Source organism: Protopterus annectens, chromosome 7.part0 (genome assembly GCF_019279795.1).
Source record: "Protopterus annectens isolate FY-2018-M chromosome 7.part0, PAN1.0, whole genome shotgun sequence".
Lineage (NCBI taxonomy): Eukaryota > Metazoa > Chordata > Ceratodontiformes > Protopteridae > Protopterus > Protopterus annectens.
The window spans coordinates 1,751,209,381-1,751,224,710 of NC_056739.1; the positions used below are offsets into that span (position 1 = coordinate 1,751,209,381).

The 15,330-nt window shown below is 39.8% G+C and overlaps 1 protein-coding gene across 7 annotated transcripts in view; it reads right to left on the reverse strand.

Moving 5' to 3' along the window:
- The window catches only part of ZNF710 (zinc finger protein 710), a 914,149-nt gene that overhangs the window by 256,709 nt on the left and 642,110 nt on the right, over positions 1-15,330 (reverse strand). For all 7 annotated transcript variants that reach the window (XM_044078292.1, XM_044078291.1, XM_044078290.1 and 4 more), the window contains one exon: positions 5,344-6,877. In XM_044078292.1, the coding sequence (XP_043934227.1) occupies positions 5,344-6,846 (1,503 nt within the window). In that variant the 5' untranslated portion in view covers positions 6,847-6,877. The remainder of the gene's footprint in view (positions 1-5,343; positions 6,878-15,330) is intronic.

Below are 15,330 nucleotides of genomic sequence, written 5' to 3' on the forward strand. Positions count from 1 at the left end.
ATTCACTACAAAATTAGATTTTTGCATGCACTGTAGAAAGCCCTCTCTAGGATGTCATTTTAAAATAATGGGTCTAGAGTGGCTGTGCGATAGATAGAGTAATGCAAATACAATGGATAATCAAAAATGGTAATTTGTACAGCTGGAAAAATTTGTATGGAGGGTAAAGCTTCTAGCACTGTCGCATCCAACTCCTACACTGACCCATGGAAAGTCACCATTACCCATGGAGTTTTCAAAGCAAAGAGGAAACCTGAAGTAGTTTGCCAGGTCTTTCTTCTACATCACACATGCATGCACTCACACCTATGATGAACATGAGACTTCAATGATCTCGCTTTCTTTTTCCTTACGGACACACCTCTCTTTTATTTTTAGTCCCTGATCCACTTTGGAATGTGGAAGGAAACCAGCTGACCCATGTCAACACAGGCAGGACTCTGTATAGAAGGCACCTCAGCCAAGAGATGAAGTGGAGAACCTACTGCACTTCAAATTAATGGAAATGTCTCCCATATAGGGCATATATTAATGCATCACACTATTTAACCATGAAGCATTAATCAAAATGGTGTCCATCTCATTATTCCCCTACTAGTGAAAATGATCAGTCCTTTATCTTGTGACATTCACTTGTAAGAGCAGTATGTAGAAAAGCTGGTGCAAATATACTTAAACCATCATCAGGCTTAAATCTACATACTATGCATTTATTTGTCTTAACAAACCATCCCAAATCTGACATTTTTTAAACATTCTGACCACAAACATAAAACCATTTAACACAATACTTAAAAGATGATGACTATCATCTTCCTAAGATTGAGAAGCCATTCATTCATAGTGATATATACACTGCAAAACAAAGCATCAGCACTGACATATGCTTGCCTTGAGTTACTGTAATTTAATGTCCAGGGAAGTAAATACTGTGGGAAGAATAGCCAGGGAATTGTTATGGCTAGGCTTGTAGAGGCCCTATGGCCGATAGCCTAGTACCAACCTATGAACCTATGTGGACAGTATGAAATCACATTATTTGATGCTTTCACAAGTCTGAGGATATACCTACAATTAAAGGTGGATAAATAAAAGCTTAAGCATTAAACAAGCAATCTGGCACCAGGTATTCATTATATGAAGTAAAAAACGGCTAAAGGTCTCGACGGTAGGTAGCGAAACTCTAAAAATAACTGAAAAAACACCGTGTGGAATAAAGGAAGGAAGAAACTCCAATTGTTTTAATGATTAAGTGCTTCTGACCTAAATGGTCTTCTTCAGAATAAATACAAAATGTACATGAAACATTTAAGTACTATCTTAAAAAACATCTCCCAACAAATTAGAAAACTCAGTTAATCAATCTATTAAGCTCTTAAAGCAATAATGTAACATGTTAAAACATTTTAATATATTACACTGAATAAATCTTATTTACATTTATCATGATGTTATCTTCTGTTATGTACCACTTTATAGTTGACACTACTATTCAATTGAGGTATGCTGTATGCATAAAACTATCTGCATTTCAACTCTCTGTATTCAAGTTTTCCTTCTTTGTCACCATTAAAATCAATGCTGACATAATCACACAGAAATGGAACTTTTTGAAAGATTTGCTCTCAGCTGCATGTTTAGCTAATGCATTGTCTTTTTTTTTTTTTTTTTATTACATACTGTTTTATAAATTCTCTTTTTAAATTCCGTTAGTTTTTCCTCACAGGAGGAACATTTAGCTACGTATGCTACATATCTGGATCCACATGCAAAAAAACAAGCAATGGGTTAGTTCTGTCACTCCTTTTGTCTACAAAACAAGGGCTTTCCAAAAGATACCTACACGCAGAGCTCTGTAGACATTTGTAAGTGCCCCTTTTGCTGTGCTCATGTGTGTCTTTTTGTATATGACTTAACATTACAAGCCTTTTGTTAATAAAATAAGGTTTATCCCCCACTATATTCTTAATTTCTCCGCTGAATCCCAGTATTCTCCAATTGTTTTGCACTACTTTTTTATGATATCACTATCCAAAGAGAAGACCAAAGGTATAGAGAGCATCCAGTGTCTTACTGGCTCGTACTGCAATAGTTCCGGACTATTTTTCAATAACTTCACCTAGATATCTTCTATGTATGAATCTGTCATGCAACTTCTTGATGAAGTTGTCTAAAAGCTCAATGTCTGTGGTCAACCATTTTAAACTCACCAGATTCTCCTTAATATGATGTTTCATGTATGTCGATACATGCTGGAATAATGCAAAATTACATTATTGGATGCATTCTTATAACTAATAACTGACTTTAAATTGTTACAGGTGTCCTTTTTCGTACCTCTGGATCTAAAAAACAAATACTGAACTTGTAGTTGTGGGAATAATTTAAAAGCCAGTGCTATCATTCATTGCTCTTAAAAATAAGTCTAAATCAACTCTCTCCCCCTTCCATTTAAAAAACAAATCAGCTATGAAACAAAAATAAGAAGACACATTTTTATGACCACTTAATTTGGGAAAAATATGAATTTCCCAGTATGCCATAATTAAATTGGCATAACTGGAAGCCATTCAAGCCCCCATTGCCACAGCTCTTTTGTGATGGTAGTACAAACCCTCAAAAGAGAAACAAAATGTTAGATAGCACTTGATCTACACAGTCAATTAAAAACTTGCTTGCACATAACACACACTCATCACTCTTTTTAACATCAATGCAGCCCACTCTAGTCCAACTTCATGTGGAATGGATGTATACAGAGACTGCACATCAACTGTTACCAATAAATCCTCCTTTTCAACCTCTGTGTCCTTGATTCTCTGCAGAAAATCGAAATTTTTTGATGAAAGAAGGAGCTTTTTGTACTAACCTAAGAAGCGCCCTATCTACAAATTTGGAAACTACTTCTAACTTAGCAGCTGGAGTAGATATTATAGGTCTATAAGGCAGATTGGCCTTATTTCTGTGTATTTTCTGCACACCAAAAAAGTTTCCCTATCTTAGGCTTCGGTGTATGAAAAAGGCATACATGTTTTCAGATATAACTCCCTCTATAAAATTTCCATATGACCATGAATCCACATATCTATATGCCTTGGCAATGTCATTTTTCAAACATTGCATGTTTTTGATGTAATCATTTTTACTTACCACAACCACTGTACTCCCTTTGTCTGCTTTCATAATTCTAATATTGTTATTACAACGGAGTTCTTTTAAACGTTGTCTCTGAAATGCACTTAAATTTAAAAAAAATCTTTTATCACTTTTTTTGGCTAGAACTGCCCAAATTTCTTTTCCACCAATCTCGTCAAAGGCTTTAATACTGAGGTAAAGTGTTGGATTAAGTGTGCAAGGCATGACAAAGCCTCCTTTCTTAGTTGTGACATTGTCCTTAAAAAAGTCTAAGTTCAAATTCCTTGTATAACCCTTTAAATCGATGGTTTGGACCAAGTCAGACCTAGCTGCTGGAATGAAGGATAAACCTTTCTGTAACACTTTGGTTTCTTCTTCAGTTAAAATTTTGTCAGCCAAATTAAATATTCTATAATGTATAGGTGCTATCTTTGAATTGTTCATTACTTTTTTTTTTTGGTTTGCTGGAAAAGTGGATAAGATTACTTCTCTGATCTTGTGAAAACTGCTTCTGTGGTGAAAGTCTGCTTATCAAGGGGACAGTCTGTTCTCTCTCTCTCTCTCTCTCGAGTTGCTGCTTGTTGTTGAAAATTTGATTGTTGTCACTGCTTTCTTTTTGTATTCCAACCTTCTTGACTGAGCGAGAAAAAATGCTTCTGTTTTTTATTTGTAGAGCTGTTACCAATGTGCATGTCTTCCTTCATGAACTGACTGTTCTTAGTTGAAATTTTTTCTCGCAAGACATTATCACTCACCAAACATTTTAAGGTGGTCTCCTTTTATGCCTGGTATTCCTTTCTGTCCCTTCATATTTTCTTTTCTTTCCTTGTTTTTAAATCCAAATCCAATATTTTACCTTTTCGTCTATTTTCCTTAACCTCTCAACTATTTCTCTGGAAGATGCTGCTAAACTGAGTTTGTCCATGAGTCCATGGACTCATTTGTTTAGTTTGACATTTTCATCTGTATAATACTGCCTTACTTGCTGCTTCATTCCATTTTTGCAAAAAATTAACACTGTACCAACAACTAGGTTTGTTAGCAACCTTAAGTCCCTTGGAGACTTTCTTCACTTTAATACAATACTTGAAAAAAACAATGCCCCATTGTGCTCTTCTCATTTTTAAAAAGGACGCTTCTAAATCTCTGAAAAGCCAGTCCTTGTCGAGAACCACTCAGGGAATATCTGAAGGCAGTTCAATGTTGACGATGCTTTCGTTAAAGTTTAAAATAGGTACCAAAAGCATTATCTTGAATAGTGGCATGCCAAACCGCAACCTTCTCCATACCTTCACCTGATCGTTCCTCAGTAGATGAAAATTCTCTTGTGATTAAAGTGGACTCTATTGGATTAGAATGTGTGGTAATGCCCAACAAGTATTTCTCGTTGCATTCTTCCTCACGAGACATAAAGCTTTGTGTGTATAGAACACCTGGACTGAATAGTAGCGTCAGCTATAAAGTGGTACTTAACAGAAGACAACATCATGATACATGTAAGTAAGATTTATTCAGTGTAATTTATTAAAATGTTTTAACATGTTACAGTATTGCTTTAATAGCTTAATAGATTAACTGAGTTTTCTGATTTGATGGGAGTTTTTTAAAGACAGTATTTAAATGCTTCATTTACATTTTGTATTTATTTTGAACAAGATCATTTAGGTCGAAAGCACTTTATCATTAAAATTATTGGACATGATCCTTCCTTTGTCCTACGTGGTGTTTTTTCAGGTATTGATTATATAACAAAAAGTTGTGTATTTTCCTGACAGCTGCAGCAGTACAACTATGTGCTATTTGATCTTTAACAATGATTCTGAAAACAGAAATTTATAGACTGATGGCTCAAGACTGGTACACATTAAGTAAAAGGTAGAGGGGACTCTGCTCTATTATATATAATCCCACTTCATGTTTCAACAAAAATGCACTTATTAATGTATTAATACAAAAATAAATATACACAAAAAGAATGTACATAAAAAAGAATGTCCTTTACTGTTTTGGTGAAAATGAAACATTCCTTCTCACATCTTAAAGTGGCATGACTGCTATTCACATTGCCAATTTTTACTGAATAATGTTACGTATTATATTCCAAGAATTTTAATGAGATAGACAAGACATAAAGGATGCATTTAAGACATTTAAACTGTTGTTCAGTAACATATGCACTGTTGCATTTCCAACAGGCATCAGGCTTACCTTGTGGGTTAAGGAGTGCTGCTTGAGGTGATGAATCTGTGCAAACTCCATGCCACACTCCTTACAGACAAATGGACGGACGTTCTGGTGCTTCAGTAGGTGGTTCTGTAGCTGGCTGCGGTAGTGGAAGGACTTGTTACACTCCACACAGTGGTATGGGGAAGGGCCTTGGTGGGATGTGAGATGACGCTTCAGCTGTGTCAGAGTTGCAAAGTCCAAACCACACTCAATGCAAACATGGCAACGTCCACTCTCATGCTTAGCTTCATGAGACCTATGCTCACTGGGGTAAGCAAAGCCACGACCACAAAAGCGACAGCTGTATGGCTTAATGTCAGTGTGCTGAAGCATATGCCTTTTCAAGTGACTAGTCTGAGTAAAAGCTTTGCTACATACCTCACATTTGTGTGGCCGCTTGCCCCCATGTGTGAGCAGGTGTGTCTGGAGGTGACTTGGTTGTTTAAAAAGTTTGTTACAATGAGGGCACTCGTGAGGCTTAATACCATTGTGGCCAAGGATATGTGTCACCAGATTGTATTTGGAGGTGTATGATTTTTCACACAGACGGCAGTGCCACCGCTTATGCCCATCTCCCATGTCCACTAAGTATGAGTCATCAATCTGCACATTGATGTCTAACCGATCCATCTGGGCCCTTCTGTTTCGATCAACCTGCTCTGCTGCTGATTCTTCCTCAAAGTCCATTTGCTCCTGCCATACAAAGTTCTGTACAGTCATTTGCTGCTGCTGCTGTTCCTGCTGCTGCTGCTGTTGTTCCTGCCGCTGCTGCTGCTGTTGTTGCTCGTTCTCTTTGCCCATATCCAGCATCTGGAGAGTCCCTGGATTCATTGCAGAGTTACTTAGGCCTGGTAAATCCTGTGCTGCAGTACTTTCAGGAGGACCAGCAGTTATAACATTGCTCTGTGCAGCTTCATAAGAATCTTGGAACCCAAGGCTGGGGAACTCTCCAATAAAGGAATTCCTCGGGGATTCTGGTGCAGGGTGAAGGCGCAAAGATTTCCTTCTGTAGGCACTTAGGTCAATCATTTTTATTTTGACTTCTTCTGCTTGCATACTCTCAGCAGTCTGATCATTGTAATCTTCTTGCCCAAGCTCATTTGCTTCAAGAGTAGCATGCTCTGGAGATACCTCTTTTGCCCTCTGTGGTTTTGTTTTAGGAAGAAGTTTGACAGGCTGTCTCTTCCTTCTCCTTGTCTGTTTCCCTGTAAATGCCACACCTATCTCATTAGCCATTTCTTCTCTACATTGCCCTCTCTCTTCCACCATCCCAATGCCAGAATCTAACTCAGTCTTAACGCAGACTGCTTCAGTGTTGTGCCTGTTTATGTCAGACTCGCGTCCATTTTCTGAGAAGAAACCATTAGGTTTGATGCTGGCACCAAAAAGTTCATTTTCACTCAACAGGCCTAGAATGGCTGCATGTGCTAGAGAGAGAACCAGTACTGGGTCAGTCTGGGTTTCAGCATCCATAAAATGATCCATCACTTACACCATGAAGCTGAAATCCGAGGACCTGTAGGGGAAACGGAAATAACGTGACTGCTACTGTATTTGTACACAAATGCAAACAATCTTCTTAATCCCATCCAGTCTCTCTCTCTCTCTCTCTCACACACATACACTCTCAGGCAGCTTGATATGAAAGTGTAATACACATTTGTATTACATGTACAGTAAAATCAAACATATCCTCCATGATACGCCTTTTAGTGCAGCAATCAGCAGTAAGAAAATATATAATGTCCCAAATAAACATAGATAAAACAATCAAAAAAGAAGGGGTGATATCAATAGAGTTAAAATAAGACTGCATGTATTACTTTCACAACCAATGTACACGTGTAAGTGCCATACATATATTCCACCCCCTAATAGCCCACCCAACTTCCTCTGAATAACTTGTGGAAATGTATAGCATCAGCCTCATTTTTGCAAATCCAGATATCTACCCTCCCAAAATTATCATAACTGCACACAAGGTCCACACTGCTAGTGACATAGGCTAGAGATTTCCTTCTTGCTTTTTCTTCATGGGATTTCCACCCAACCACAGACGTACCTTGGTTAAAATATACACACTACAAACATTTAATTCTGTCTCGTCTGAAACATAACTTATCAGGCTTGACAATAAGCTGCAAACATTGCATAGCAAATTCACCCAAGAGTAATTAGAAGATAAGACGATCTATCAGTGCACAAGCCCCTGCACCCCAACACCTCTTACTACTTATCACCTCAAAGGTTAGTTCAAAGAAAAAGGCAAATACTTGCTTCTTCATAAAAATCAAGTATTTGCCTTTCTCCTTTGTCAGCTTCAGAAAGGGAAAGTAGCAATTCAGAAAAACTTTGCTTGAATCTGGCTGATTTGAGCACTTGGGTGTAGGATGAGAATGGGCATCCCTAACGGAGGTCTTCTGCTACCTCATTACAAAAGCAAAAGTCCCAGTCTAATTTTAGAATCAACTTTCTAGCTTGCAATCAGCTTTTTTAACTGGGAAATAGTTCAGTGTTAAGTTCCCCCACCTTTTTATCCCACCCCTTCAGTAAGATAATGGAACTGTAAATGACTGGCAATGGAGGGTGAACTAAATTAAGCAGCTGGTAGCATCTTTACACTGAAAGGTTTGGGAAATTTCCCACATCTTTAAAAAAAGCCACTGTTTTGGGGGGAGGGGCTTTACCTCCACTGCTGAACCTCCATCACTTCTTCCCACATGAAAGATGGGAAGAAGATATCATACAGAAGCTGAGTGAAGAATTTTTCATTTACGTACAAGAACATGGGTCTAGGCAAGGGAGAAAGTACAGCTGTGTACACTTACCATAAATGTAGATGTTCGAGTGTATTCACTGTTGCAGTCATTACATTTGGGTAATCTGCTAGCAGGTTGCCATGATCGCCTGATTAACAAAGTCTTGGGTCTGCGTCAGTTGCTGTCCCTTCTTCCATGGCGTCCAGGTCGTCAGGGTATAAAACATGCAGCCGATGCCATTACATTAGTTTTTCTTGCCTAATAAGCTTAAATGGTACACATATTTTGTGTTATATTGATCTGATACAATACACATATTTTACAACATACAATGTACACATACACAGCTATACATAAAATATGACAATGATACACACACACATTGTCATTGCATAACATAAAATACATATTTTAGTAACATACATTATTATACATTCACATAAATATCATATTACACATACACACATATTACTACCACTATATCAGTTTTGTCAACATATAGAAAAGAAAGATAGCATACAATATATTCTATATACAATACAGAGAGAGAAACACATATCAGAGAACATACAAAAGAGGAGAGGCACAGGAGGAGGAAAGAGAGAAAAAGAAAAAAAAAAAGAGGAGGGAAAAACAAAAAAAAAAAAAGAAAAAGGAAAATATAAGTGAAAATAAATAAGAAGAGAGAAATAATAAGAGAGAGAAAGAAATAGAAAAGAGAAAGAGAGGAAAAAGAGGAGGAAAGAAAGGAGGAAGTAAGAAAGAAGAAAAAAAGAGGAAAGAGAAGAAAAGGAAAAAAAGGACAGGCATGCAGGATGAGACAAAGGACCAGACAAAACAACAATAGGCAAGACCCATGCAGGAACAATGACAAAACCACTAAAAAACTGAGACACACAGAGGAGTGAAGCCAAGAATGGAGACAAGAGCACAGCAACAAAAAGGAGAGAGGAAAGAAAAAAGAAAAAAAAGAAAAAAAAAAAAGAATGTTAAAGAAAGAAAAGAGACATGAAAGGAAGGAAAGGAAGAAGGAAGAAGGAAGGAACAAAATATAATGGAAGGAGGAAAAAAACAGAAATAAAGTTTTAAAGCTTTATCTTATTTTATTTCAAAACATTTTTATTGTTCCTACCTTTCCTGAAAAGTCAAGATTTCTTCCAACTCTATGTGTTTTGAGCTAAGCTAGGGAAGCCTTCTAGCTTATCAGTGGAAAGTAAGCACAGGTAGGAAGATGGGTTTAGTGTTCAGCTTGCAGGCCCATCTTTTCAACTGCTTAAAGCCTTGCTTTTTGTTTCTTTCTTACTCCCAGTCCAGATTTGCATCCAGGATTTTGTAAAGTTTCTGGTTTCTGTTGGAGGAAGCCTAGCTTGGTGTACATAGCCTCTACCACAGGAGGTCTATGTATAGCAGGCCACCTCTTTCAACTTTCTGGTTTAAAAGCCACTTGCAGTTTACCTTTCCTGTTATTAGCAGTCAGATACAGAGTTGCTGTATCAGGACTGTGTAAGCTTCTGACCCAAGCCTGTGTTGGAGGGAAGCCTTCTAGCTTATCAGTGGGAGTGGTAAGCACTAGGTAGCCTATCTACCACAAGAGGAGTGGTTCTGGCCCAGAAATTGTAGTTTATTGGCCGTTTGGGCAGTTTTTTCTCAACTTTCTGGTTTTAAAGCCGTTTTGCACTTGATCCCCACCTTCCCATAACTAGTCTAGTCCAGGTACAGATTTGCTGTATCCAGGACTTTTGAAAACTTCTGAGCCCCCAAGTTTTGTGTTCTAGCTTATCAATGGGAGTGGTAAGTACTAGGTAGCCTGTCTACAAGAGGAGTGGTTCTTGGCCCAGGAATTGTTGTTTACTGATCATTCGGGAAGTTGTCCATCTCTTTCAACTTTCTGGTTTAAAAGACCACATCTGTGCTTGTTTCCCATCTTTCCTGTAACTAACCTACTGGAAAGCACTAGAAAGCCTTAAACTGATACAAGCCTTCTAGCTTAAAAGAGAGACTTTGGAGTGATTGAGTATCAGTTTTATATATTTTCTTGCTGTACTTAACTGTTTTCCACCTAAACGCTGATTTTTCCAGCACTTATTGTGATTTAAAAGCTTGATTTTTTCACATATTGTACTTATTTGACTGCCTGCACTTTTAAAAAGGTTTTTTGTTTAAATAAATTAACTGTTGCAGGCTACACACCAACTTGAGATAGCCTTTTCTGATCGTTTGTAGTCGCTAAAGGTTTTATGTTACTTTACTGTTTTGCCTTATCTTTAAAAAAACATTTTTACCTTTCTAAGCTAGTATAGTCCAGTTTTCTTTTCAGGCTAGTGCTGAATTCAGGGAAAGTTTCTGAGTTGCCCATACCTTACTTGGATAGAGGGATGTTTCTCTGTTCACCTGTGAGAGAGGGGAACTTTGAGCTGCCATCTGTCCCTGGAGGAGTGGTTCCAGCCCAAAAGTTAGTAGTTTAAAAACCGTGTTTGCACGGTTTTGTGCGCTGGGCAGCACTGGTTAGCTAGGGTTAAATTATTCCTCTCCACTCCTCTTCAGTTTTTCACTTGAAACTAGTCCAACTCTCAACCTAAGCACTCAAAAAGCATCCTACAGTCCAGCATTTGCTCAGACCCAATACCAAGCACTAATATACCCAGACACTTGACTGCCCAGCAGGGCAAGGCTCTTTATCCACCCCTCACCAACCAAGCGACTAACCAGCTCACCCTACTGTTCAGGCATGACCAAAGGGCAACTTCAGGTGTACTCTGCAGTCCAGCTGGTGAATCTGGGTATCCTGAGGCAATGTTACAAGTGCCTCATGTACACAGACAGCCCTCTCCTCCTACCACAAAACACTAACATATGCGAGAAATGCAATTATACAGCCAAACTGGAGGCTAAGGTCTCTCCACCCAAGACTGGAACAGACAGTCATGAGGAGAAGGTTAACACTTGCACCACACCTCCAGCCTCACATAGACCTACTAAACCAGCACTGGCAAAAAATACACATAAATACACGAAATCATACTCGGAGGCTCTAAATAAAAACCTGCAAAAGCATCAGAGAGCTCCAAAGCAGACACCCACAAAACCTGCACCTCCCGTCACAAACCAGACAACACATAAAACACAAAATCAATGTGCCGCACAATCACAGCCCTTAAGGCAAAATAACATACCTAACACACTAGTAATAGGTGACTCAATAGTCAGGCACACTGATGCCCCACTCACTAGGCAAGGAGAAGGTTACTGTTAGCTACCTATCGGGAGCCAGAATCCACCCCATAACACAAACACTCAGGTCACTCCAGAACAAGTACAAATATGACTCTGTCATTGTTCATGTTGGTGTGAATGACCTGAATACTCCCCTGAACTACATGAAAAGAGACATGGAAGAGCTCTCTGATCATGTAACCCAGGCAGGTATGACCCTGACCCTGAGTAGCATCCTGCCTTCACCAAGAATGATACCTCAGTATAAAGAAAAAATGATCAATTTCAAGAATTGGCTAAGCTTCTGTTGTCATTCAAAGGGGATCCAGTATCTGTCAGCCTGGGATGCCATGCTCGATAAGCTTGCAAGAGATGCACTGTCACCCCTTGGCTTTTGAATACTGGCCAAGGCTCTTGCTGCCCCATAGTGCCTTTTTTAGGCAAGGCTCAAAATTCAAACCCACCACCGTAAACAGCACAAGTAAAAAATGAGGGTTATGCTACTCAACGTCAGGAGTTTAAATCTCAAAATGCATGCTCAAGCACTCCTAAGTATGGAGAATGTCGACATCTGTGCAGTAACTGAAACCTGGTTCAAGGCTCCAGAGAGCACTCCAGCACTACTGGGCTACAACTCATACCACACATTTCAGCCACAGAACACGGATTGAAACACAAAAGGAGGGGGTGTATCCATATTCATCAAGGATACACACACCTCCAGGTTAATGGTGCAGCATGATACCTCTGAGATCATCCATGTGCAACTAACATCGGGCAAATCTGCAATGCAAATTGTGGCCTGCTACAGATCACCCTCCATGACCCAGGATCACCACTCCGCCTTTCTGGAGAAACTGGAAAACATGAAGGCCCACAACACCCTGATATTGATTTCAATTACCCTACCATTAACTGGGAAAACTACTTGAGTACAAACTCCCAGGCTCAGCTTCCTGGAATTTATCAACTCAAATGCCCTGGATCAGCTGGTAAACTCCCCTACCAGAGGCCACATTTTTTTGTCATTTGTTAATTTAATTGCATTTAATTAAACTGTATTTGCCGTAATATTGATACACGTGTGCTAGCCTGCACTGCATTTGAATTGTATTTACTGCTGTTTTAGCTGCTTTTCTGTAAAAAAAAAATTCCTAGCTTGTTTCCTGCCTTTCCTGTTTCCTGCCTTTCCTGTAACTTGTCTAGTCCAGATACAGACTTGCTGTATCCAGGACTGTTTGTAAGCTCATGAGCCCCCCCCCAAGCCTTTCTGTGTTGGAGGGAAGCCTTCTAGCTTATCAGTGAGAGTGGTAAGCACTAGGTAGCCTATCTACCACAGGAGGACAGGTTTCTGGCCCAGAAATTATAGTTTATTGGCCGTTTGGGAAGCTCTTCCATCTCTTTCAATTTGCTGGCTTAAAAGCCTGCTTTGCGCTTGTTCCCCACCTTTCCTGTAACTAGTCTAGTCCAGGTACAGATTTGCTGTATCCAAGACTATTTGTAAGCTTCTGAGTCCCCTAAGCCTTTCTGTGTTGGAGGGAAGCCTTTTAGCTTATCAGTGGTATCAGTGGGAGTTCTAAGCATTAGGTAGCCTAACACTAGAAGAGTGGGTTTTGGCCCATAAATTGTAGTTTATTGGCCGTTTAGGCAGTTTTCCATCTCTTTCAACTTGCTGGCTTAAAAGCCTGCGTTTGCGCTTGTTCCCCACCTTTCCTATAACTAGTCTAGTCCAGGTACAGATTTGCTGTATCCAGGATTTTTTGTAAGTTTCTGAGCCTCCCAAGCCTTTCTGTGTTGGAGGGAAGCCTTCTAGCTTATCAGTGGGAGTTCTAAGCATTAGGTAGCCTATCTACCACAAGAGGAGTGGTTCCTGGCCTAGAAATTGTAGCTACTGGCCGTTTGGGCAGTTTTCCCCATCTCTTTCAACTTTCTGGTTTAAAAGCCGCACTTGCGCTGTTTCCCACCTTTCCTGTTACTAGTCTAGTCCAGATACAGAGTTGCTGTATCCAGGACTGTTGGTAAGCTTCTGAGCCCCGCAAGCCTTTCTGTGTTGGAGGGAAGCCTTCTAGCTTATCAGTGGGAGTGGTAAGCACTAGGTAGCCTATCTACCACAAGAGGAGTGGTTCTGGCCCAGAAATTGTAGTTTATTGGCCGTTTGGGCAGTTTTTTCTCAACTTTCTGGTTTTAAAGCCCGTGTTTGCACTTGATCCCCACCTTTCCCATAACTAGTCTAGTCCAGGTACAGATTTGCTGTATCCAGGACTTTTTGTAAACTTCTGAGCCCCCCAAGCCTTTGTGTTGGTGTGCAGCCTTCTAGCTTATCAATGGGAGTGGTAAGTACTAGGTAGCCTGTCTACAAGAGGAGTGGTTCTTGGCCCAGGAATTGTTGTTTACTGATCATTCGGGAAGTTGTCCATCTCTTTCAACTTTCTGGTTTAAAAGACCACATCTGTGCTTGTTTCCCATCTTTCCTGTAACTAACCTACTGGAAAGCACTAGAAAGCCTTAAACTGATACAAGCCTTCTAGCTTAAAAGAGAGACTTTGGAGTGATTGAGTATCAGTTTTATGTATTTTCTTGCTGTACTTAACTGTTTTCCACCTAAACACTGATTTTTCCAGCACTTATTGTGATTTAAAAGCTTGATTTTTTCACATATTGTACTTATTTGACTGCCTGCACTTTTAAAAAGGTTTTTTGTTTAAATAAATTAACTGTTGCAGGCTACACACCAACTTGAGATAGCCTTTTCTGATCGTTTGTAGTCGTTTAAAGCTGTTTTAAGTGTACTTTTTACTGTTTTTGCCTTATCTTTAAAAAAAAAAATTTTTTTTCTTGTTTCCCACCTTTCTAAGCTAGTATAGTCCAGTTTTCAGGCTAGTGCTGAATTCAGGGCTGTGTTACAGTTTTCTGAGTTGCCCATACCTTACTTGGATAGAGGGATGTTTCTCTGTTCACCTGTGAGAGAGGGGAACTTTGAGCTGCCATCTGTCCCTGGAGGAGTGGTTCCAGCCCAAAAGTTAGTAGTTTAAAAACCGCGTTTGCACGGTTTTGTGCGCTGGGCAGCACTGGTTAGCTAGGGTTAAATTATTCCCGGCTCCACTAAGTCTCCTCTTCAGTTTTTCACTTGAAACTAGTCCAACTCTCAACCTAAGCACTCAAAAAGCATCCTACAGTCCAGAATTTGCTCAGACCTAATAGCAAGCACTAATATACCCAGACACTCGACTGCCCAGCAGGGCAAGGCTCTTTATCCACCCCTCACCAACCAAGCGACTAAGCAGCTCACCCTACTGTTCAGGCATGACCAAAGGGCAACTTCAGGTGTACTCTCCAGTCCAGCTGGTGAATCTGGGTATCCTGAGGCAATGTTACAAGTGCCTCATGTACACAGACAACCCTCTCCTCCTACCACAAAAGACTAACATATGCGAGAAATGCAATTATACAGCCAAACTGGAGACCAAGGTCTCTCTACCCAAGACTGGAACAGACAGTCATGAGGAGAAGGTTAACACTTGCACCACTCCTCCAGCCTCACATAGACCTACTAAACCAGCATTGGCAAAAAATACACATAAATACACAAAATCATACTCGGAGGCTCTAAATAAAAACCTGCAAAAGCATCAGAGAGCTCCAAAGCAGACACCCACAAAACCTGCACCTCCCGTCACAAGCCAGACAACACATAAAACACAAAATCAATGTGCCGCACAATCACAGCCCTTAAGGCGAAATAACATACCTAACACACTAGTAATAGGTGACTCAATAGTCAGGCACACTGATGCCCCACTCACTAGGCAAGGAGAAGGTTACTGTTAGCTGCCTATTGGGAGCCAGAATCCACCCCATAACACAAACACTCAGGTCACTCAAGAACAAGTACAAATATGACTCTGTCATTGTTCATGTTGGTGTGAATGACCTGAAATGTACTTCCCTGGACTACATGAAAAGAGACATGGAAGAGCTCTCTGATCATGTAGCCCAG